Source organism: Halichoeres trimaculatus, unplaced genomic scaffold (genome assembly GCF_033239565.1).
Source record: "Halichoeres trimaculatus isolate MK-OKI-2021-1 unplaced genomic scaffold, fHalTri1.1 fHalTri1_scaffold_9, whole genome shotgun sequence".
Lineage (NCBI taxonomy): Eukaryota > Metazoa > Chordata > Actinopteri > Labriformes > Labridae > Halichoeres > Halichoeres trimaculatus.
Genome location: NW_027437188.1, coordinates 31,018,049 through 31,044,091, shown reverse-complemented (window position 1 = coordinate 31,044,091; position 26,043 = coordinate 31,018,049). Strand labels below are relative to the sequence as shown.

Here is a 26,043-nt window from a genome sequence, read left to right as displayed (position 1 = left end):
GAGTTTTCTTTTCACAGATTTATTTTTGAAGGAAATGTTTTATTTCTCCTAACAGTTACCTCTGAAGTTGTTACGCCCTGCCGGTAACAAGGATAATGGATAAGAGTATTGGTTTTTCCACTCTCCTCAAAACAGCACTGAGAACTGAGTGTTCTCCAGTCAGAAATTTGTCACATTTTAGTAAAAGTGCCACACTTCAGACTTGTTTTCAATATAATCAGCAGCAGGAGCGATGGCAGCCCCACTCGGGGTTGTGATGCACTCTTCGTCTGTCCTGATATTTGACGTGATGGCTTTTGAAATGGATTTTTGACCCACTGTTCTCTCTGAATACCTTGAAAAAAAAGCTCCTTTTGAAGACAATAGTTCCCATGTTGCGCTTTGTTTTTTTTCTGTTCACCTATCTCCACTGCACAGTCCCTTTTCATTGCCTAGATATCAAACCCCACAGTCACAGAGAGAGCGCAGCACAATTAGATTTCTCTCATCTTTAAAAGTGGGCCGGGCTGGCATGGTGTCCACCGCTATTTTTTTTCCCTCCCCCTAGTCTGCCTCTGATTGAAATACAATGTTGCTCTGAGTGTAAGCGTGGAATGGTAATTTAACCGTTCCTCAGCTGCCTCTCAGGTTCCTTAATATTAAAAGCGGGATGCAGGGAATATAGATGTGCGCTGCTGTATAAGTGATGCATGAAGTCATTTTTACCAAGGGCGAAAGAGTCGTGCACCAGAAATATGGCTGCATATGGGAAATGGATGAGTATTTGCATGCACTTCTTAGAGCTGGACCATGCAATGAATACATTGCAGTGATATTGTACCTTAAATGATAAACATTAAAACACAGAGCTTTGCTTTAAGTCACTGCAAAGCCTCAGAGGCTAACTTCTTATGTCCCACATCAAACCAGCCTGAATAACATCCCCTGTGCCTTTGAGACTAGTTAGTTGTTGGGGCTCTGCAGGCTATCAACACAGTCCATAAAAAAACACAAACTTTTGGATCTATTTATGGTCCCACCACCACCAGGGATGATGGACTTTCTCCAACTGGCATTAGCACCTGAGCTCTGACAGCCTCTCTCACACTCACAACCTGAGACCAGGAAACAAGATACAAAGAAGAGAAAAGAAGCCATTGTTGATTTCTGTAGGCATGAAACGTTGGACACGACATTCAAGTCTTGGCAGTCAGGCTGTGTTTGAGAGTACAGTCATCAAAGCTACAATCAGCACTGGAGGATTTTTAGAAATCGTGTTTCGGGTTGCAGCGGCACATACAATGAGGCTGTGTGCTGATGCCAAAGCTGGTGAACAGAGTCTGAAATGTGCCACACAGTCTGATTAGCCGATTAGAAAAGTTTGCCTCGTTTTCCAGACACAGGAAATGTGTTTGATATCTTGAATTATGGTCTTGTCATGGCTCATGACTTTATTTAAAGGTTACAGGGCTTGTTCTATCAGGGCCCCTCGACTCTGGAGGAGATTAGGTGTTCGTATTCTGTTGCATCTTAAATCACCTCTTTCTGCCTCTTTTGCATTTTTCTTCTGCTCCTTTTTTAAACATTAAAGCTTCTAAGAGGGGGATCTGTTTTAATTGCAATTCCACCTTGTGGCCCGGAGTCTCCACACACAGTTGTAAATTACTTTTAGCGAGGCATGTGTTTGTTTTGGAATTAAATGGAGATAGGATCAAAACAAATTTTCTTTGTTCAAAACATATTTTTACTGGATACAATGCGCTGAGGTACTGTATTAATTTACTTCAGTTGCATAGTGCTGAAACGTGCCATCAAGCAAACGTTGTAGTAGCCAGTTATATGTAGTGCTATCGGCAGCCCAGTGCTCTGACATATCTGTAGGCTAGCATAACAACTAGGGCTGATCGATTTTGGAAAATAATCTAATTGCGATTTTTTTGGACCAATATTGCGATTGCGATTTAGCATGCAATTTTTAGGGGGGATGACCAACACAACAGAGAATATTGTCAACATATAAACAATAATCTGAAAAATCAATACGAATCCTCTCTTCTTTGAATCTCACACTAAATAAAGTGCAGAAATGTAAATAAAAACAAAGTTTTGGCACAACCACTGATATATGTATACTTGTGGATTGCACTTTTTAAATGCACTTTAAAACTTTTCTTTTTTTTAAATTGTAGCCTTTGCGATTTGAAAATTGCATTCGAATTGTATTAAATTGCGATGTCGATTTAAATTTGATTAATTGTTCAGCCCTAATAACAACAAGTAAATACTGTCAGTTGTAATAAAACTTACCCGGTTCTTTGGTCGAACAACCCCAAAAGATCACGAGAGGAGGATTCATTTCTCAGTTCAGCATTTATTCTGGTCATAGGTGAGGTTTACAGCGCTAGTCCCAAAAGAATGACCCCTGATATCCATGAACAATACAATTTTATAACAGTCATTGCTACGCCTATCCAGAGGTTGAGTAAAACTTAACACCCGAGAGTAATTGGCCAAAAAACATGACTGACACCACTGTCTCAACCCACAGCTGGTGTCAGTTTTCAGAGAGGGATGTGCTGTCAAAGTATGTGTGTGTGTTGAATCAGAGCATGCAGCTAGGAGACTGGGTGAAAGTTTACACAAGGTCAAAGAGTCCTCAGACACAAGCTGAAGACAGAAGCTATCCTTCTATCCACCAAATAGACATACATCAACCCTGGGACTGTACAAGTAGGTTGGTTGCAGTCTATCTTAAGCTCAGCTAACAGCCCAGTGCTCTAAGACATGTGCATAATGTGCAACGTTAGTAAATCCTGGTTAGCTATGTCCTGCCAGTCATCTACCAAGCAGAGCTAACGTAACCTCACTCTTCATTTTATTGATAGACTCTCAAGTTTGAAAGGACCACTGCAGAATAACTGCTGACTGTGGGTTGGAATGAACATTAGCACAAACAGTTCAGCCCCTGTGTTATAGAGTGATACAGCCCAAGCTAAAGGCTGATTAAGATAAGATAAGATAAGATAAGATAAGATAAGATAAGATAAGATAAGATAAGATAAGATAAGATAAGATAAGATAAGATATACTTTATTAATCCCCGAAGGGAAATTCATGTTGTTTGGGCTCTCTTCCAAGGTCTCTCTCTCTTTGGTCTCGATTAGCGGTTTGGGCTGTATGACTCTCCCGTTTAGCTTTCTTCTGTTCATCTTTCCTTTTTCTGTCTGACAGTTAGGCTCCTGTTTCCACCACCACTACAAAATTAGTTACAGAAATCGTTTGTAGCAGAGAAAAACACAGATCGACAGAACTGGAAGCTAAGAAGTAGCAATTTAAAATAACTCGTAATATTGGTGCTAATAATCTAATTTTAAAGTGTGGATTCAGATCAGTTATACATCTAGAAGGGAGCCTTTTTCAAGATCACTTTAAAACTCCTCACAGCCCCCTTAAACTGCTTTTTGGTTTGAGTCATTTCTTTCTTACCATTTTGAAGCTCTTACTTTTTTCTATTTTTTCGTTTGGACATCTCAGCCCACTGTTTGGCTCCGTCCTGTGTTTCTTCACCCCCTCCTTACGCGAGGGTCCCATCGTGTTCAAAGCACCCCATCTTTTTCTTCCCCAACCTTTCAGTAACAGAACGTGCTGGATAGAGACTTCCCAACTCCTCATTAGGAGGCATGACAACAAAATCCCCTCCATCATACATCACCTCTGTGGTTTCAGCCTTGGCAAGGTTGAAGCGACTCACACAATCTCCAAAGTACACGGAGGATCTACAAAAAAAAGAAAAAAGAGACACCGGGTTTTAGTGAGTAGTCCGCTGTGATATGAGGTGAGGTGAGGTTGCATATGATGTATGGATTGTTCTATCCGTAATGATATTCAGCTGAATAAATGGTCTCAAGCATAATCAGCTTCAGTCAATATAATCTCCCTGTGAAGGTCTTCATTAATCTTACAGGCTATGGCTAATCATGTCCGTCTACTTGAGCGTCTTACCTACTTGCTGTATGTTATTCAAATTAATTTGCACACTATATTCAAGAGGCTGCACACAAAGCTAAGTCTCACATTGTCTCCTGTGCTGTGCCAACCCAATGACCCAGAACTAGTAGATGAGTTTCCCCTGGTCTCTCCTCTGCCGCCCTAAAGCATGTCATCTTCCTTCAGCCTCACCTTTACCTCTGCTGTATGTGCTGTAAGCGTGTTGTGTAGTCCGTGGTTTTTCACACTGCATTAAAACTTTATTAAACGCTGAACCCTACACTGAGAGTTGCCCCCCATTGGAGAAAACTCACAGTCAATGAAAAAGCACAACGCAAAGCAATGTTTAGCGCTTTGTCCTGAAGGCTAAAACAGCCATTGTCTCCTTTGCTGATGTTATCGTGACGGGGGGGTGTTAAGACCTGACACGATCTGCGATGGCACTGCTCTATAGCTTCCTGAAAGGCAGCAGGTGCAGGCTTTTCAACAACAATGAGTGTTTCTGATTTTGCACCCTCTGAAAGATGGGATCAGCGGGATCTGCAAGGGTCATTGCTTTTATCAGATGAAGGTGACAGCTGACAAGAGCAAGTGCCTGTTGACTGCAGTCGTCAAACAAACAGAAAAGGCTTTTCTTATGCATTTGTCAGGGTTCAGCTGCACTCTCAAATGTTTCTTTCTAGGGAAAAGGAGCTTTTAACCAACAAAACAGTTTGAATAGAAGTCTTATACTGACAGGATATGTCTAGATACTCCTGTACAACTCACTGATTGCTCAGTAAAATAATCCCGGTAAAGATTTAAAGTGAAAGGAGATATTTGTTTACCACTCAAGATTGATTTTTTTTTCACTCACAAAGTAGTTTATCTCTCTATCAAAAGTAGTAACTCATCATCTGGTCGAAGAGATGTCAATGTGGTGCTGCCTGCTTTTGCTTCTCACATTAAAGTCTGTTAATACATAACTGTTCAAAACTGCTCGGGCTTCAAATGGAAACTGATAGGAACAAGCGAGTACTGGTTACTGTTTCGGGTATCAAGACGATACCAGTCTTTTTGGTTGGCTGCCAATACTCAAAGCTAAACAATCTTACACTGAGCCAGTCCTCCTCACAAGTAGTTGCTGCTACTTGCTGCAGTTTAACACCATGGCAAATATACTTTGGGTCCTGAACCGGGAAGAGTTAACAGCTCAAACAGTGTTTTGCACTTTTGTTATTTTTTTTTTTAAAGAATCGTAAATTCAGAGAGAGTTTGTGTTTTATTTTGTACCGACAACAAAGTAACTGTGCTGTCTTTGATCAAAATGATGATTCACTGTGAATTTAATGTAATGTATCAAAAGTAGACATGCGCCGATCGATTGTCGATTTCCTAATTTTGGTAGATCAGTTATTAGTGATCAGCCCATCCTTACATATGAAACTGATCTCATATACCTCTGGGAAGTAATGACAGCCAGCCATTGTTGCTTTTTGCTCTCAGACCTTAAACTCAGGACACTTTATTGGTTGTTAAAGTTAAAACATAAAGATTTTATTGTTTCCCCTGATCAAAAGCATTGGTAGAATCCGTACTTGGTATTGGTGAGTACTCAAGAGGGAGTACTTGTACTGGTATCGGTCTGAAAAAAAGTGGTATTGAATATCCCTGAGAACATTTCTTGTGCTGAAAGTCCATCAATCTTAAACCCAGATTTTCTACATTTTTATAAGAACCCCTAAATTTAAATTGGCAAAAGAATGTCAGCATATTTCCATCCAGATTTCAAATTCATTTTTTCTTGTTGAAAGCCAAAATACACCAGATGCATCTCAGGTCCGGCTCTGGATAAGGTAGGTTTCTATTCAAGTCAATGTGTCAACTCACACTAGATCTACTCTAGTATTGTTAAGTTACATCCCTACTCTGGCAAGTCGGAGCTGGATGCATCACATACACAAGCTGCCTGATTTTTTTGGACACAGATAGAGCAGGACAGAAAGTGGTGCAAAAAAAAAAAAAAAACCTAAAAACCTGTGACTTTCAAAATAAAACAAACTATGAGGACCCTAGATGGTATTTAGCTGGACTACGACAAACAACCACATGATGAGCTGAACCAGACCATAAGCCAACTAGTTTGAGGTTTTACAGCCCAACGTGAATGAGGAGTGGATCATCATTAGGGAGGGAATCCAGTGCTGTCCTATAGCGTTCCTGACTGAAGACACATGCAGTGTGAGTTGATGAGAGAGTATGCAGTCAACATGCAACAGAGCAGAGCCAGACCTGGTTTACCCCCCGGTGCTAGAAGCATGCAACATCTTCATGGCTTTGTTCCTTCAGCTGCCATTAAAACCGTCTCTGTGATTATTCCCAGTTTCTCCAATTGGACCTTCAGTTGAAGTCAAGATTTGTAACCAAGCATCATCTTTAACCATCCAGCGTAAAACCTTCCACCCCCCACAGAGACAGACATTAACAGGGGATGAGAATCTATACTACAGTACATTAATACAGAATGAGTTCAATGAGCGCCTGTGACAGAGGTGGAAATGTCAGAACAGCGTAAACCCAACCACAAGGCTGAATTCAAACTGAAGTATGTAACAGCCTGGCTGTAGTACTTTGGATGCTATGCTAACACCCTGTGCCAAAAAGCTGCTTTTAATTTGTAGAGAGTTTTTTCCTTCTTTTTAACCAAAACATCAGCCACTTTGCATACATTAACCAGCTGTATTGTTAATGACACTTGATAATCTTCCCCTCGTCTTTATTTCTGACCACTCTTCCCACAGCTTCATCTGTGTGACAACTTGTATTGACATGACATGTTTACATCTCACACTTTCTCAGAGAAATCACCCATTTTTTTTCCCCACACAGTGTTTTGAAACCTGACAAATACAGTCAGTGCAGCTGTCATATTCTAACAGCATCAACTTCTTTCATGAAAAGCTCTCTTCTTGTCATCACTCCCCGCTGCAATAAAACACACCACTGCTGTCAGGCCGGGAGAGGCTGCATTGTGTGGTGATACAGCCAGTATCTTTTCAAACAAGACACGTTTGAAGATTTAAGAGTTGTGCTTCATTAGCAAGTTGTATCAGATGAACAAATTACGCTTATTTATTTCTTAAATGTGGCTTTTGGTTGCAAGGAAGAGAGTTGCTGTATTCTTGTAATGCCACGAGCTGCTTTTATTTTCTTGTTTGTCATTTCCTGTCTCATTTGCACTTTTTACCTCATGTTTCATGTCTTTTTTTATCCATTTTCTGATATTAATCCAGCTTTAGTCTTCCCTGTGTTGTTCTGTTGTCATTCTTACCCTTGTGTTCTTGTATTACTCATTGTCACTCTTGTTCCTCACTTCGCTATTTCCTGTTTTATTTTGGAGTTCTTACCTCTCGTGTGTATGCCTTGTTTTACTTCCTGTCTGTGTCAGGTTTCCCTCCCTTGTGATTGTGAGCTGATTAGTTGCACCTGTGTCTCGTTAACTCACCTGTGTCTGATTGGAACTGACTATATTTAGTGTCTGTTTCAATGTATCTGTGTTGGATGATGGAGTTTCTCCTGCTCCCTGTGGGCTCCATCTTTTGCTTCCTTGGACATTTGAAGTAAGTTTTTGTTTGACCTTCTGCATTTTTTAGTCTTTTGTAGTCTCCATTGCTTTTACTTTGATCTTCCTCCCTTGTTATATCCCTCATGTGACATTTTCACTGTTAAAATGAACATAGCAACACGTTAAGTTTGTCCTCCATCATATTTATCGAACTCCAACCATGTCCCCGAAATGTCACCCCAGTGACAGAGGCGAGTGGGCAGCTGACACTTCTGACTGACTTGAAAAGATTTTGTGTCACTGCTCAGTGATTGGGGAAAGGTGATCTTTGTGGTTCTGTGATTTAGCAGTGAGTTTAAAAGCTCCCTAAAAAGTCAGATTGAATGAATAAAGGACAAAACAGCTGAACGGAGCTGCTAGAGGCAAAAAGAAGACAGTGGATCAGTATTTCCTGCACAGCTGAGCAGTTAGGGACTGGATAAAGTGTTTGGTTTGTTAAAATGCTGTGAAAACAGTACCTTGAGTAAATACATGTTAAGTCCTGTTATCACTTGTAAATACAGCTTTTTATAAAACAGAGCTTTTGAGATTTGACTTCAATTCACTAAGTACTAAGGATTTTCTTCCCAGACTGGTTTGATATGAGGGAACTTAGTTGGCAAAACAACAACTCTGAGTGCTTCCACTGCAAAAACTGAAATGTAAGCAAATGTTTGTCTTATTTCTGGTTAAGAAAAAAAAAAAGAGAGAGATTTATGTTACCAGCCAAATTTGTACTAAAATAATCATAGTTTCACTGGAATACTTTGCAACATAATAAACATAATTGATTCATAATTAGAGTAACTTATCAGAAAACACGTTAACTATAATTACCAGATATTTGAGATTTTCTTGCTTGAACTTTCAAAATAACCTCCTCGTGCTTAGAAAACAAGGAATTCGTTCTTCAAGTTTTTAAGGTATGTACCAGGAATTGCATTCCAATCTTTCATAACTTCATCGACAAGAGACCGCTGATGTGTTTTTTCTGATTGATCGACCGCCCTCTCCTTTTTTGTCTGGGTAATCCTGAAAGGCAGAGTGCTAGGGCCATTATCTTGCTGCAAAGCAAACTTTCGACCCATAAGTCTTAGGCCATGTCCACACATAGCTGGGTATTTGGGAAACTGCATATATTGTTATTAGGGCTGAAAAATTAATCTAATTGAAACCAACATTGCATTACGATAGAGTGCAATTTTCAAATCTCAATGGCTGCAATTGAAAAAAAAAAAGGTTCATGTACCTAGAGGGGAAACAGTAAGTTAAACTGGTTCTACCTCAAAACTAGCAAAAGTCAATATGCTGGGGGTTTTTTGTGTTTTTTTTTCTTTGGCAAAAACACTGTGGGCTACAGAGATCAGCAATAGAATGAAAAGAATTTTATAGCAAAATCACTTGATTCTGTATAGTTTGTTACTCTCACAGCTGGAGGCCAGTAAAATTTTCGAGTTCCTTTTTCTTTGTCAATCCAAAAAGTGCAGGAAAGGATTATTTGTATGCTGACAGTATCCTGTGTTGTGTTGGTCATACTATAGAATGACTTGATGCTGCTGTTTAGTGAATAATGCAGACGATAAATGCCGCCCCCCCAAAAATCATATGCTGAATACCAATCGCAATATTGGTCCAAAAAATCGCAATTAGATTATTTTCCAAAATCGTTCAAACCTAATTGTTATACGTTCAGCCCTGTCATCCAACCTCAGCTTTTCGTCACTGACAAGATGTTTCTGAAAACTTGGGCCAAAGTGAAAATTTTGGAAAACTCTGGTTTCATGGGTGTAGACGCCGGTAAACAGAGTTTTTGGTTCTCAAATGTCACAGCTGAATGACAGGGATTCATTCTGATTAGCTGGCATGGGTTTTATGTCAGAAAAAACACTGCCTGTCATGGGTTTGGCATGCTTAGAGCTGGATTTACTTGCTGCATGTGGACGAAAGTGTTTTTAAAAATGAATTGGGGGGGGGGTACTTGTTTTTGAAAATACCCGTCTATGTGTGGACATGGCCTTAGTCCAGATGGAACTGCACACTACTGATACTGTTCTTTCTTCATGATACCCTGTACTTCAAACAATGATTTCTGTAAGCAGACTCTCATAAGCCAAGAATTACAGTGATAATGAAAACTGTGTTTTTTTTTTTTAAACTTTCGCACTTAAGTTGTGACTCTTGCAACCCTTCTCACTAAAACTTAGCCCGCCTTTTCCATGGTTGAAATTTGTTCTGCAACGTTCTGATAACACCAAGTGCCTAAAGGTAAATTGAAGAAAATTATGCATATTAATGAAAGCAAAGTCTAATCATGCAGTAAATACATGTAAATCATGCTGGTTTGAGAAACTCATTGTTACTAGAAACTTTAAGTTGCTTCCAAACGTGTGGCCTGTTCTGACCTTGCTTACAAACTTTTGGCTCATAGTCCAGAAACATGTCTTATTTAGATATTTAAAGACAAAAATTGTGTCTAAATTGATTGTAATGAGTAAAAAAACAATGCCGATGGGGTGAGAAGAAATTGCTCGCCAAGTTTCTTGAAGTTGGAATGATGTTTTTTTTTCTTAGCCCTTTGGCGGATTTTTTTTTTCACCCATTACAAGCAATTCAGACCTCATTTTTGTCTTTAACATGAAATAAGACATTTTTCTTGACTGGTCTGGTGAATGTGACTCATGATAAATCTGTGAAGAATTTTTCTGCCAAAAATAAGACATAAAAAATGAAAATATTTACAATTTTGAGAGCTTGAGTGCATTTTAATAACACAGATTTTCTGCTAGATAAATCATTTAGCCAATGACTTTTATCTCTGATATCTCTATTAATCAATTTTCAAACCCAACACCTTCACATGGACTTCCTTTTCCTGCTCTTTCCATAATACATAAGGCAGTAATCGCCTGCTCTCGGTTTGTAGATAGGAGTATTTTTGCAGCTGACAAGTCCCCAAGGGCACATAATTATTTCTCAGTTTTGTTCAGTTCTTCCGTTGCACTTTATCATGCAGCGCGAAACACATCCCCCTCCCTTTCCCCTCGCACAGCTCTGATTAGACTCTCGCTGTGCGTTGAGCTTCGAGTCTTTTGAATTTTTCTTCAAGCCTTAAATCTGAGCAGGAACGCTTTCATATCATCCGTATTTTCAGCTTTTTGTTTCCAGACGTTGCTTTGGAAGAATGTGTCCTGATGACGAGCTGTCAGCGCTGAAGTAATTGTGTTTGTAATCTTGAGTTGTTGCTTTTATTGTTTAATAAAAGACATGGCACATCACCCTACGTGAAGTGGCCTGAACACCTCAAAGCAAAGTGGTGGAAGAATATAGTGACAAGGATATAAAGTGACAGACTCAACACGAGTTTACATTTCAGAGAGGATGTTATTCTAAACTGTCATCGGCTGTTTTTACTTATTATGAAGCTTTTCTCTCCTGTTCTGTTAAATATCACATTTTATTCACTTTAAGACTTTGATGACGGTGATTTCTAAAACAGAGCGTATGTGTGGTACCTTTTAAGAGCTGTGTTTTTCTGACAAAGCCAAACAAGAAACTCTTTGCATTGTTCAGGGACAAGAGAATACAAGCGATAAGAGAAGCTTTTAATTTGGTAATTTCACTACTTTTAAACAGATGTCTCTGTGCTGATGAGGAAAATCGTTATTCTGTCAGGTGGTGCTAGGCCAAAAGAAAAACAGATCCTCCAGAAACCTGCACATCTACACCCAGTTGCCCAAATATGGATTTTTCTGCAGAAATCACCAACCCTGCGTCTTGTTTTTCAACACTACATATATTTTCTGCAGACTGTTGGAAATGCTCTCCAGGTTTTTTCTCTCTTTTTCTCCTCAGAGCTGTCTCTGAATCGTGACATCTACTTTTTTCTGCTGTCTCTACTCTTTTCTTTTCTTTGCATGTGTTCAGCAGCATCTCTGACCTGGAATATGCTGTCAGAAAAATGTACTACAGTAGGAAGGGAGCTGATCAGTTTTATTTATGAGGAAGACAGTATAGAAAGGTTACAGTTTAATTCTGTCACGGCTGTGTTTTCTCTGCAATGGACTTTAAAACCTGAGTTAGAGGGAAAAGTACAGTTAAAAGTTCAACTTGTGGTTTTACATAATAGGAGACAAAGAGGATACAGATAGCTTGTTCAGTTTGGGATCAGGCAAATGAGCAGGAGTCCAAAAGGTAGGCGGAAGTTCACAGCGAAGTAAAAACCACAGAAGATGGTCTGGTGGAGGAGAAATGGAAATGGTCTGGTGTATATGCAGCAGGGTGAGAAGAGAAGCGGTGGGCGAAGGAGGTCAGCTGATTGGAAATGGCAGGAACGCAGGAGTTGCTGCAGGGTTGGTGAAAGTTGTACGATGAGGAATGACAGATATGACATTTTTAAAACGTCCAGCTAACATTTGTAAAATGCTTTCTGCCCACATGCACTCTGGTTTAAGATACTTTCCAGGGTGTTCAGCCACAGTTTGCCACTTTAAAGCAGCAGAACAATCATCCTGACTGTGCGTAATGCAGCTCTCTGATATGTCTCCTCTTTTTTTCCTCCAGATTTTGCAAGAGCAGTTGGTGCCCGGCCTATATCATATGCAGCGGTGTTACGAATGAAACCGGACAGCTCGTCTGTGCTCAACTCGCGCAGCAGACCTCGACAACACCACAGCGGTGGGCTGGTGACTCCTGACTGGCCTGCTTTCTCCGGTCACCCCCTGTCAGCTCTGAGTCTGCTGGGCTCTCAGGAGGACTACAGGAGTGAAGGTAAAGCTAATGGTGCGCTCAAAACTACACTTTGTTTGCTCTTGTCTGGACCTAAATTGAAAAGTTTTGTTGGGTGTGTTAAAGTTCAACTTCAGACTTGCAAACAAATTGTATAAAAGAGTCACAAACAGCTCAGTGCTAGCACAAGTTTGTTACTCCACTTTCTCACACAAGGAAATGCAGCCAGAGGGGACGATATTCAACATGTTCACTGAGGCTAAATTTGCTCGCTGTGGTATTAATTCACTCTTTTTCTGAGAACGGTGTGTTCATGAACTTTATGTCAATCATAATGTAAAAAACAGTATGTGTATGTGTATGTTCAGACCAGGCATTGTAATGTTGCCAGTGTTGGGAACAACGGTGTTAAAACTAGTGCTGCACGATTTGGGGAAAAGGTGCGATTTGCGATTAGGTGGACAATATTGCGATTGCGATTGTTCTTGCGATTTAATAAAAATAGTTGTGTCATGATGAGTCTACAGACTTGCTTGGTTATCATGGAGAAAAATCTGAATTGCATGTGCTGACATTGCGATTGCGATAACGTCTTTTGCGATTACATAATTGCATGTGCTGACATTGCGATTGCGATAATCGTGCAGCCCTAGTTAAAACTAACGGGGTTACATCTGAAATACACCAGATATGTCTGCAGTGTGACTCTGTTGCGCTGCGTCTTGACTGCATTTGTCATCTTACACTGGCTGTGTGTGACTCTTCCCACTTAATTTAGTCTCTCTTCATTCACGTTGGGATGCAAAACCTCAAACCTGTTAACTCTTGGTCTGGCCCCGCTCATTATATCCACTTGTCATCATAGTCAAGCTAGCTACGAACCAATTTTGACACGTTTTGTTTTTATTTTGAAAGTCACTGGGTGTTCTTAGGTAGTTTCTGGTCACCATCTTGTCCCGCTCGATCTTTCCTAAGTTGAATTTATGCATCACAGCTCCGCGTCTGACAAAAATAGACTGACTGCGTATCACCTGCGACATGATTGAGCAGCGACACAGATGTACTGCAACAACACTGCAATGGATCCAGTGTAAATTGAGACATTGACTTGAATGGAAACCTATCTGATCCATTTGCTGTGACGGAACGGAGACGCACTGCAGATGCATCTGGTCTATTTCAGCCACCACTAACACCCTTAGTTTTTAAAATAATGGGTAATAATTATTACTATTTCAAACGTTACCGTTACCAACAGTGAAATGAGGCGCATCAATATGTATCCAATCTGGCTTGCTCAGCCTGGCACAAGAGAGGCGCTGCAAGTAAAACATCGGGAAAAGCGGCAGACACATAAGTAATGATGACAACAATCATGTTGATACATCTTTAACAAAGAGCTGATTCTTAGATAAACTTTTCAGCGAAAAATATCACACAGCTACCTGTGTGCGTCTGTGTAACCTGCAGTCAGAGAGGAACTCCTGTAGCGTCTTTGGATCAAACCAACTCGAATCAAACTGAGAGGGGTAGATGCTTTTCCAGGTTTGAATGTAAGGCACAAGTAGTCGACTTGTTTTGACTTGAAAAAACAGAGATGGCAGGACCACACGTAAAAATAAAGGGTTAATCCGGAGACATTACAAGCCAGAAGTGGAGCAAGAGACAGGGTCAAAAAGTGGGAGAACCCCTCCTAAATCCAGAGTGTCTTCAGTTCTAGCAGACGCAGGACAGGAGCTGCATATTTAATATCTGTGAGTGCCAAGTGGTCTGTTTGGTTAAAAATGGTGTTTTCAAATGGAAGTAGGCCTACAGGCTCCACATAAATGTCATTTCAAGATGAAAATAAAAGGACACCATTTCAACACCATAGATGTAATATACAAGAACATACACGTAAAAATTATGTTCCAGAGCAAAACCTGCTCAAAAACTGAATTATTTTGCAAAATTGTTTTTTTTTTTCAAAGTAACACAACAGTTACTTTACCTGGTAACTAATTACGTTTATGAATGACTAATTACATTACTAATTCAATTACTTTTACTGGTTATTGCATAGGATTAGTCCAGGGTTCTGTGCATAGAAAGACACAAATGTTTTCAACCCAAGAACATACTTAAAAGTTGTACAGCCTAATGTTAGAACTGATTTTTTTGCATTCAAAGTTTTTGAAAGTCAACCTAACATTTACTTTAGTTCGCCATGTTTCTGTGAAATGTGACCTCATCAAAATGTTCATGAACTTCCCCAGTTTGTCGTCCACTTCTCCTCTCGTACCCAGAACACACAGTCCAAGGTGAGCCCTGAATTTCCAGGTAGTTTTAGTGCTAACAGGAGGTGCCGCTGGTTCAGATGACATTATCCTCGCCTGCTGGAATGACCCTGTCTGATCTGTTCGACCCTCCAGAGTTTGAATAAACCTCTCCAAACATGATTGGTGTGAATGCACTCTGCTGTCTCTGCACAGCTCCGGCAGGCAGCCTTCTCTGCTCACACTCCGAGTGTGAAGGCTTCCTGCTTTTTTTAGATTCGCTCTGGAAATGAATCTTACCTATCCATCATCACTGTACTGGTGTTCAGTGGCCGGGGTCACTCCCTTTGTGAAATTGAAGAGGGATCATGGCAATATCCAGCTCCCTCTGTGTTCCTGTCAGTATGGAAGCTATAGATATGATGGATATCTTTGTCAAAAGAGAAGATTTAATACTCCAAACTCAGCATGGAATCGCGCAGCCATAAATCTACATGGGTCACTTGCTTACGTCCTGTCGTATAGTATGAGTAATTCTGCAGGATATAATGACACACTGATGCTTAATATGTGATTAATCACATCGTGCTCATTGCTTATGGAGAGTTTAATTAATGCATTCTGGGGTTGCTGCTGAAATGGCAAACATGATCCCAGCTCATGTCGGCAGTAATGACCTAGAGGAGCTTGACGTATGCAGAAAACTTGAATATTAAAACACACTTCTTTTGCATTTCTCTTTTTTTCATTTCCTCGGTCTGAGTCTTCACCGTCTCTTTCTGAGCCTCTCTGCCTATCTTGGTCTCTTTTACTCTCTGAAGACATTATCACTATGTAGCCATAAAATGAGTTACATCTCTATCACCAAGGTGAGAGTAATGCTTCTCCATTGTCAGTGGTGACAAGAGCATTATACCATAGCCCCGGATTGATGTTCAGTGCAGGAAATGGATGCCAGGAAGTAATGCACCTTTGGTGGCTTAAAGGGAATATTGCTTTTTTGGCTCTGTGACTGACAGATGGCCATGGCACTTGAAGTTGAATGATTTAAACAACTTCAACTTCAGCGCTTGTGTGTGTGCCGACTTTTTACCCACACACCATATGTCTCGAAGCTTGGGAACCTGTCTTTCATCCAACTCTTTAATGTTTTCAAATAATCTCATAAATGTTATATATGCTCACACAGCTTCAGTCATTTAACATCAGTAAAACAACCACACACCCTAGAGGAAGATATCTGGCTTTGTTTGCTTAGTTTGTTCACTGGTTAACATCGCATGATATTGTGATGTGTTTATCAGGGAAAAATAGTCATTCAAACGAGACGTGTGTCCTCAAAATGTCTATTTAATCACTGTTTTATGACTGAGAAAAGCTAGTTTTACAACCTCAGCCCACTGAGAGTTTGGACACTTTGTAAAATGTTGATAAAAACACAGTTGATGGTTTGTAAATCATTTAAAGTGTTGTTGAAACTGAAAAATTACCGGGTAGAGAAAAGGCACTCCAGAGAGGCAGTCACTCAAAAAGTGACTCAAAGAGTCTGAGGAATTCATCAACATGATTAAATAATATCATGAAAAGATTCTTAGAATCTGGAGACATCTCTGTGCACAAGGAATAAAGTTACAGACTGTATGAAGATGGAAACTTTCCTCTGGTCCAGCAAATTAAAATTTGACACTCTTTTTGGGAGTCATGGATGCAGTATCCTCCACAGTTCAAAGGTCAACTTCCATGATGATATGAGTAAGGGTTGGTATTGAAAACCAGTTCCTGTTGAGAATTGATAAGAGACGTTTCAATCCATTGACATTGTTAGCCTTCGTGCTTGACGACTCTCTTATTGATTCTTAACATTATGCCAGAGCTGCCAGACGTTACATCAACTAATCTGCCTTAGCTATCTTAGCTTAGCAGGTAGATAACAGTTTCCCAAGAAAACTCTGATTCAGTATCTTCAGCTTGTAGTTTTACTCAAAAAAGTGTACATTTCTCGCTTGCAAGAGATTCCTATTCAGTACATTCAACATGGCGTAAATCTCCTTATTTGCCAAAAACAATACAAGCAAAACAGCGCTAGCTTGATGCTAACGTATACGGGAAATTGCACTGATATGCTAGCCATTAGCATACATCGGTAAAACCATGGCCTTAGAATAGAATTTAAACTTTCATTACAGAAACATATCACAGTTAGTCTTTGTAAAAAAAAATACTGAAAACCCCAAATTAGGGGGGCACCGATCACAGTTTTCTGGCCGATCACCAATCTTTAAAAAGCCTGACCTGCAGATACCAATTTGGGCTGATACCAATTTTTACTTTTTATAACTAACAGCACATACCTTCACTATTAAAATCTTATTTTTTTGAAAATCATTGAACAATACCTATGAAACAATACAATCTTTATGTTTTAACTTTAAAAACCAATAAAGTGTCCTGAGTTTTAGGTCTTAGAGCAAAAGGCAACAAAGGCTGGCTGTCAGACCTTCCCAGAGGAATATAAGATCAGTTTTATATTTAAGGATGGGCTGATCACCCATCACTGATCACTGATCACCGATTTGCAGGCAAATTAAAGAAAAGTTACGTGAAGGCTCATCTCTAGCTTCATAAGTACGGCAAGGTTCCAAACAACTTAGAATAATGTTATAACCACTTCAAGACACTAGATGGCCTACTTGAGTCAATAAAACGTTGATGTACAAAACAGTACATCAACGTCACATGATGTGCATTTTTTACCTATTTCTGTATATTTACTCCCAGAAATATCCAGATCCAGGGACCAATTACATATTTGTTGGCTTAACCTTAGTTTAATGTTGTTGACCCAGAAAACCTGTAAAGCTATTTTTTTTACGGAGAGAATTCCCAGGAGGAATTGATAAAGAAATCGATAAAAAAATCAGATCTATAAGCAGAGTTGATAAAGGCATTTGAATTGATAAAATCTTATCAATATACAATTAATCACCAGCAGGTTTTGGAAAATAATACCTTGTGCAGGGAGGACTTAAAAAAGCAATAGTTTTACAAACTATATTTTGCTCCAATGAGAGTTCAGGTGATAAATGGGCCTGCCTGCAGTTCTGACTTCTCAACTGTTGTAACATTTGTTGCATCATGACCACAACATTTAACTTTCAAAACTAGCCTTCACAGGCAGTTCCCAAATGTTTATCCCAAGTGTTGTTAAAAGAAGAGGTGATGCAACATAAAGGTAAACACGCTCCTGCCCCTGCTGTTTTCCAGACGCTGCAGGCGTCAAATTCAAAATGTTTTTTTCATGAGACACTAAAATGTTTCAGTTTCAATATTTGATTTGTTATCTTTTGCTCTACTTTTTGAGGAAACAGGCTTTAAATTCCTACACATTACGCAGCATCTCAATCCCTGTTAGACTAAAAATGTCCAGTACTTTCTTCAATAGATAACATTTACAATCCTATGAATCTTACTGCAGTAAAAATGTGTGTTTTGTTGTTTTAACCGTAGCACTCTGGCTCTAATATGAAACAACCAGTGTGAGCTTTAACTCAAGGATCACCAAGTTAAATATGACATAGTCTGGAAGTCATTGTTTTAAATGCTACAGAAATGATGCCACATCTTCACAGCTAGTGTCTGCCTGCAGTGACCCATCACCACACTTCATCTCTCCGTGTAATACTCTGCTGGACGGTGATGATGTTTTTGCTTCTTTCTTGTTGAAACTGGAACTTATGAAACCCATAATAGACCTCACACGAGTAGAAATAACTTAAGCATACATCATTAACTACTCCATGAGCTACAGGAAACAGGGGCAGGTGGAGCACTCCAGTGTTGGATAGATAAACGAGGCTGTGCAGAGAGCTACAGAGATGTGATGCTGCTTTTTAGGACCTGCAACGCTTTAACCACTGAACTGCTTTGCTTTGTATGCACAGCAAGGTTTGGCTTAATATCGATTCATCTCCCTCCACTGATTAGGGTATTATTTCAAAAGCTTTTTATTTCCCTGTGGAGCAGTAAATTGCTGACAGAGGGTTGGTGTGATTCTACATACCCTCTAAAAAAAACATTATTCTTTTGTCATTATTATTCCCTAACAGTGACAAGAACTCAAGGCGGTAACCTCCATTGTTGTATATTTCTCCCACAAATACAATTTATGTATGTGTAGAACCTAATATCTAAAATAAACGTTCATTATACTGATGTCTGCTTTAACAGCATGAATAACAACAAGCCCAGAATAATCAGGTGCTGAACTGTGCTGCCACACAGAACACAAAGAGCCTATCACTCCGTCTAAACTAGGCTTCTTATTCCTCGTGAGATCTTTATATCACAGGAGGAAATATTCAGAAGAAGACAGGTGTTGTTGTCTCATGTAGAGCCTAAAATCCTGAGGTGTTATAATACAGAGAAGCTTCTACAACAAGTGCATCACTTGTGTGTTAACAGGAGGTTAAATCAGAGAGGAGAGCACTCTGAAGGAAACTCAAGAGAAATGTAATAGGTACTGTCAGGTAGGAAATAACAGAGCTGTAAGTGTATCAACATAGAGCCAAGCAGAGCAGTAAGGATGAGACAGTAAAGTGGTTTAAGTGTAGTCATACAGAATGAGGTTTACACAGCTTTAACTTTATTTGTGTTTCATGTATGTAATTCATCTTAACTATTACCACTGAGTTATTTTTGTTAGCTCCACTTTATTACTCCACACTATGATGTTGTTTAATTGATTCCTTTGGGAAATTTCCATTCTTATCTTGCTGTAATTATGTTTGATTATAGGTGATATATTCTCTAGTTTTATTCACATCAAATATATAAAAACTACAATACTGTACAGACTTTAATCTTTCCAACACCATTAACAACTGTTTTATTTCGTCTACTTGTATACTGGTTCTTTACATATTCCTGTAATTAAATAGTCCCATACATGTTTTTTCTTGGTTCCCCTTTGTGGGATGATTGAAGGATTTTTATTTATTTTATGTTATGTTCAGAAAATGGTCCAAATAAGATTTTGCAAACCTCTTTTTTTTTTTTTTTTTTTTTTTAGATCTCTCTGCATTTGTACATATCGTCACTGTCACATTGATTTATTAGTCCATTTCAATATGTAGATCTAATCCATAGTTGAAATCAATGGTTCCCAAAATAGAAGTTAGGTTTGCACTGTTTTTTTTTCCTGGGGGGTCACAAAATGCTTTCCCAAATAAATGAATGAACTGCGTTTTTTGTCCATCCATTTTCGACCACTCATCCTTTTTGGGGTTGCTTGAGCTTATCTCATCTGTCTTTGGGCAGGAGGTGGGGTACTGGTCACAGGGCCGGCGCAAAGAAATAAACAATTTTTCATGCACAAACTCACACTTACAGGCAATTTGAAATCACCAATCAACCGGATGAACATGTATTTGGACTGCAGGAAGAAGGCGGAGTACCCTGAGAGAATCAATTAATCAATCAGTCCTTATTTGTATAGTGTCAAATCATAACAAGTTATCTCAAGACACTTTCCAAAAACATTTACAGGTCTATTCCCATTAATGTTGATAAAATTGTATTTACAGAAACCCAACATCAAGACAAAAATCCACCAGGAGTAAAGCACTTTGCAGTATTCAGCAAGTTTCAATTGCAACCCACCAATGCAGGGGAGTAAATGCAAACTCTACACAGAAAGGGGGTTTGAACCGGTGACCTTCTTGCTGTGAGGCAACAGCACTAACCACTGCACCACCGTACAGCTCTATTTTTTTAATCCATTATTCATTGTATTTAAAAAGTACAAACAGAAATACGTGTTAAATTTGGTATAATAGCATACATACAGTTGGTTAGATTGGGCTGTCAGTGTGTCCTCACAGCAGGGGTGTCACCAGTCTCAGCTGTTTGGGACTGAAATGGGAAACCTTGGCTTAAATTATATTTCAAACTTCTTTCAAATATACACCATACACTGCACTTTGTTCCTACAATTGCATAATTTCTTCATTCATAAATTAATAAAAGTAGCAAAATCATGTTATCATCTGAAAAAATAAGAGAAACTTACTCAAAGCATTATTTACCAGGAAATGGTCGATGGCTAAATTCAACATGGGGCTTTTTTTGGTAGACGACATTTGCTCACTCCATTTCCTTTCTTCTTTTTTCTTCCCTTTGGACCTTGTTTAAAAAAATAGAGGCCTGCCACAAATAATGATGGGATAGTAAACACTTTTGAAAGACTGATAGAAAAAAGAAAGAGGTTTTCTTCTTGTTCTCTAGCTGTTTTTGTTTAAGTGGTCAAGCGGGGGAACCGATCAATAAAAAGGACAGAAATAGATCAGTTAGAGAAAAGCCAAACAATGCATTGGTAGAGTTATACCATGCTATGCTATATCCTTCATGAGTCATGGTAATGTGACACCGCTGAAACAGAGCAGGTGCTGAAATGTGAATTCAGATCATGTTTAGAGACAAACCACAGGAATGATGGATGTGTGCACTGGTCAATATTGCTGCAAAGATGGACCCAGTGTGTTAGGCCTCATACTAACAGGGTTGTTGTTTTATTACTTGGCCCTCGAGCCAAACAACACAGTGTCCAAACGTGTGGAGGTAATTACCTGTTAGCTCATGAAGGTGTGAAATTTTAATCTTCAGCATATGAGTCATATCCAACCAGGTTAGCTACATGATCACGAAGTCTCTCTTTTAACCCATGGAAATGTTATTTTACATATATATTTTATTTTTAAGGGTGAAAACGTCATTGACGTCATTACCTGTAGGCTGTAGCAAAATGTCATTCTCGTTATGGCTACAGTTAATTTTTCTCTATAATTTTATCACATTATGGAGCTGTATATTCCCTCTTATCTCGTGTTTACTATAATAAAGGTTGGCAGGAAATTCACTCTTGCACTAACCAACCCGGGGTATCACAGAAAAAGTAATTGGATGTTAAAACTGAGTGGCTCTCCTGATGTGATAATTGCATTCGTTCTTTTCTTTCTCTTTTTTTTTTCCCCACAGAAAGTGAAGAGTTTGGACCTGTTTTTACCCAGGAGCCGGAGGATGTTATTTTTCCTTTGGAATCCGATGAAAAGAAAGTAGTGATGCACTGTGAAGCGCGGGGGAATCCGACGCCCACATACAGGTGTCACATTTATTTGTCTGTCTCCAAACAGAAGCCCTACTTTAAGAGCTCATTAGGCTGCCACTCATTAGAAATGAATGCTAATCTCTCTTTCTTCTCTTGTTTTTCAGCTGGTATATCAATCGGACAGAGGTCGATGCAGACGCAGATTATCGTTACAGCCTCATTGATGGAAATTTAATTATTACCAATGCGAGTGAGATCCACGATTATGGGAAGTACCAGTGTAAAGCGGAGAACAGCTTTGGGACTGTGCTAAGTCGAGACGCACTTCTACAGTTTGCATGTGAGTGGACTTTTATTTATTCATTATTCAGTCACTCGAGGTCGATGATGCACTTTATACTGCAGCGTATAGCTCTGTAGGTCTGTGTTGGAAAAATAGACTTTTGCTCTCCAAAGCGTGCCTCTCGTGTGAAGGGAATAATTAGCTTCAAGCTCTTTGTCTCTGTGAGTCAAAATAAACGTGTTTGGTTCCAGGGGTAAATAAACACCGCTATCTACGGTGAGGTTTTGTTGCAGAGTTTCGTTCCCAGCGGCTCCATCTGATTCTGTGGAGTTGCACAGCTAACAGGGTATGTGCCCTCAAATGCCATGTCTCAATGGTAAATGAGAGCAAAAAGCACATTTCTTCTCCCAGTAATCCCCTGGCCTAACTCCAAAACATCATCGCAGGCTGAGGCAGCGCACACGGACAGACCAGGGGCTCTATGCTCCCAGGAAAATGTGTAGTTCTCTTCAGTTTCCTCAAGAGCAATGACCATTACAGCCTCATTGACATCTCCACTGGGAGATTAGCCTCTCTCACCAAGCTGTTGCTAGAAAGCATACAACAAGGTCTCATGTGTTTTCATGGAAGCTTACAGTTGATATAGGAAAGACTCAGGAAATAAATGGCGGGGTTTGCCTGAGTTCTGTTCATGAAATGTGAAGTTAAATCAGGAGGTATTTGAATCTCTTTTGTTTTGTTTTTTTCTCCCTTTTGAAAGTTTCATATTTTCAGTGTAATTAAAAAGTGAACATAAATCAGAAGGAGGCTTGTCCTAAATTAAATATAAGCCAGGCTGCTTTGGCAGGCAGAGATGCCCAGATGGTAAAGCACAGACAGACACTTCAAAAACAGTGCTGCTTGTTACTGAGGGACAGAAACTGCACCTCAACATGTACCTTCATCTGTCCTCTTAACCAGCCAGATCTGTGCCTCCCCCTTGCTTCCGAGTCAAATCAGCAAGTAGAAAAACGAGCCCGAGTCCCTCTCTCTGAAATATTGAACTTCGCCTGAGAATGAGCAATGAAACGGGATGGCACTCATTTATTAGTCCAAGCTTCAAGCTGAGATGTTGGAACTATTTTTAGTTTGGCATAAATACTGTACATTTGCTCGACACTATATCATCAGCTAGATTCATAGAGATGTGCGACATTCAAGCATGGTTATTTCTTCTATTGAAGCAGGATGGTGCTCTGCATGCAGCCTGCAATCATCCTGTAACTGTTGAAGATTCAGTTCCTATCTGTACAGTTTCTTCTCTAGCTGATGTAAGAAGATGATATAGCTGCTGATTATGTCTTGTCTGGTCTCCTGTTGTGTAAGGAACAGTGAGTCACTCATGCCTTGTGGCTGGCAAGTGGTTACCTTAAAGATATAGTTGAGTATTTTTCTGTGTAGATGTAATCAATGGTTGTATAGACCCATTCGGAGCTAGCGTCATCAAAAGTAGTAGTAAACGAAGCAGCGTTTAGCTCCGTTCATTTATTTAAGTTGAGTTTGTCTTAATTCCATTCTTGAAAACAAAAAATGTGAGTACAATACAAAAACAAAATAGGTCTCAAAATAAATGAAAAGGAGCAGAAGGAAGAAAAATTCTTATGGTATCTGCCCCTTCACATAATGATCATACTTAATCAGACAACATGATCAGACAACCAGTATGCCTTAAGATTTGCAGAAAAAAAATAATTAATAATAACATTGACAATAATATTAACATTTTCTTTAAAGAATGACGATAAGCAAAGCAACCCTTAATTGTAAAATTAAGGGTTGCACAATTGCAAACTTAGGTGCAAAAGACAAAGAAAAACTGAACCAAAAGATAAGTCAGAGTTCATTAAACACTAAATTAAAAACTGTAAACTGCATAAAAATGTCAGGTTGTTCTGTGGTCAGTCGTCAGAAATGATATTACACCATGGAGTCAACTTTTGTAAAATTCTGACCATTACAGAGCTACCAGTATTTTGGAGTTAATAGTGACTGTGCTAACTGGTGACTCTTAGCGGAACGTGTCAGGAGCTGCGTTTCCATTACACCTTTTCACAACATTAACATGATATTTCTGAAGTTTTGATAAAGTACAATTGCGCCTTGCCGGTGTTTCCGTTACAAGTAGAATTGCGCATAACTTGAGTAAAGTAATACATAACGTCTGTCCAGATGCTGCACTTATGATGATGTCGATTCATGAACATAAGTGTTTATCTGTTGCTAGGTAGCTAGCTAAAAGTAGCTACATTTGTAGTGAAACTTGTGAAATTTAGACTAAATTACTACACAACATTATACCCTTGCCTGTATGATAGTGAACCTAATCACTCACCAGGAGAAAATGGTTCAAGAATCATGTTTACAGCGTCTTCTGCACTTAAGTTTCTGTGTCTTCTTGAAGCAGCCGCCATCATGAAAGCTTGCTAAATTTGACCAGGGAACACATTTTATCCTAAATAATCCAAAATTTAGACTTAGGCTGGAAATAAAATGGCCTAAGTCAGCCTCTTGACATAGGCCATTGTCATATAAGGCAAAAAGAGCATGATCATTTTAGCTAAAGACTTAAGTGATTTTTATCAGAGATGGCCAGCATTATCAAGAGACTCATTTTCGTCAAAAATGACAAAGGCCATTTTGTAATAGGTTGACAATATTATAAACATAAGTATTAAGTATTTGTCTCTCACTAATTGCAGCACAACAAAATGAACTAACCATGTGCCATATGTGTTTTTAAAATGGTCATACTGCATTTGAGGTAAGTGAAAGAAGTAGAAGTGGGAGATTTTTATGTATCACCACACATCTCAAGTGGTAAAAGCTAAATAAATGGAGGGATTCAGGCTTGTACCTTTAATATATAGAAAAGCAAATATTAACCTAAAAAATGTCAATTTAATCTCCGCCAGTATGACTTACCAAGCATACCGAGTGTTTCAAGAGGAGTAACTGTTAAATGCTGCATTTTTCTTGGTCTTAAAGTGTCTGTATGTGTTCAAGTCATCCCCAAACCCTCACACTGAAGGAGCAGAAGCAGTTTTTGTGTGCGTCCACTTGTTTTCCGGAGGCTGCATTCTCCCTCTGTCTGCCTTGGCAGGTGTTTCAAAAACTGAATAAAGTGTAAAAGCACATTAAGGCTCCAGCAGAGGGTGTGTTTGGGGTCAGGCTCACTTGATTGGCAGGTGTGTCAGCAGAGGCGATGGCTACCTGTCCGTCACACATCCTCCACACCTGAGCCACCTTTTGCACAAAATTGGATTTTCCCCTTCTTATAGCAGACTGGTCAGTGTGTATCCTGTTGTTGGGGGCGTGACGAGGCATAATGTGGAAAGCTGCAGCACAGGCAGAGTGAGTCAGGTTAAAGGTATCAGAAAATAGCTCATAATCGCCTCTCAGAATTCTGTCATTATCATTCAACCTTTTCTGACAAAATCAGACCGTTTATTTGCAGTACAGCAACTTTTCTGAGGCCCTGGGGTTTGGAGTCACGGCCCTAAAATATCACTCATTGAATAAACATGTGGGCCTGTCTCAGTTATATTACTGAGTCAGCAACAAATCCCACACCGCACCACCTGTTGTTGTGTGGGGATTTGAAGGAGGAGGCAGGAATATCTGTGTGTGGTTTTCTGTCTTCGTGGCAGAATTATCATGTAGTGAGAGAAATACAGAAAAGGATTTCAGCTGTATATGATCTTGATATGTTTCGGTCTTAAAGAGCAAGCTGTTTTATTGGGGTTGTTCCTTGAATAAGCCTTGCTTGGTGAACTTTTAATAAGCTGCATTTGTTTGCTCCTGTCAGGTCATTTCATCCCAGGACTGAATGTTTTCCTCTTTTATTCCATCCGTCACTGTTGAGCCTGCGAAGCGGCACATTACTGTGTCTGTTTCTTCTGCTTCATGCAGTACAAATATTCAACAGCATCAATGTGTAATAGCCTCACCCTCGGTCCACATTTCTTCAAAATGCAACCCTTCAAAGGCTAGCCACAGAAACAAAGAGCGGTGCCCCGCAGCACACATTGGGATGCAGAACCTTCCTTCTCTCTCTCAGCATAACAAATGGTGGGTATTTATCACGCAGCGT

At 39.5% G+C, this 26,043-nt stretch overlaps 1 protein-coding gene across 4 annotated transcripts in view; it reads left to right on the top strand.

Annotated features, from left to right (window-relative positions):
- Positions 1 to 26,043, top strand: part of cntn5 (contactin 5) — a 236,584-nt gene that overhangs the window by 136,227 nt on the left and 74,314 nt on the right. For 3 of the 4 annotated variants that reach the window (XM_074679099.1, XM_074679098.1, XM_074679100.1), the window contains exons 4-6: positions 12,110 to 12,316; positions 21,562 to 21,685; positions 21,796 to 21,971. In XM_074679099.1, the coding sequence (XP_074535200.1) occupies positions 12,110 to 12,316; positions 21,562 to 21,685; positions 21,796 to 21,971 (507 nt within the window). Of the gene's footprint in view, positions 1 to 7,474; positions 7,566 to 12,109; positions 12,317 to 21,561; positions 21,686 to 21,795; positions 21,972 to 26,043 lie in introns of those variants that run through there. The other variant, XM_074679101.1, reaches the window with a different exon arrangement.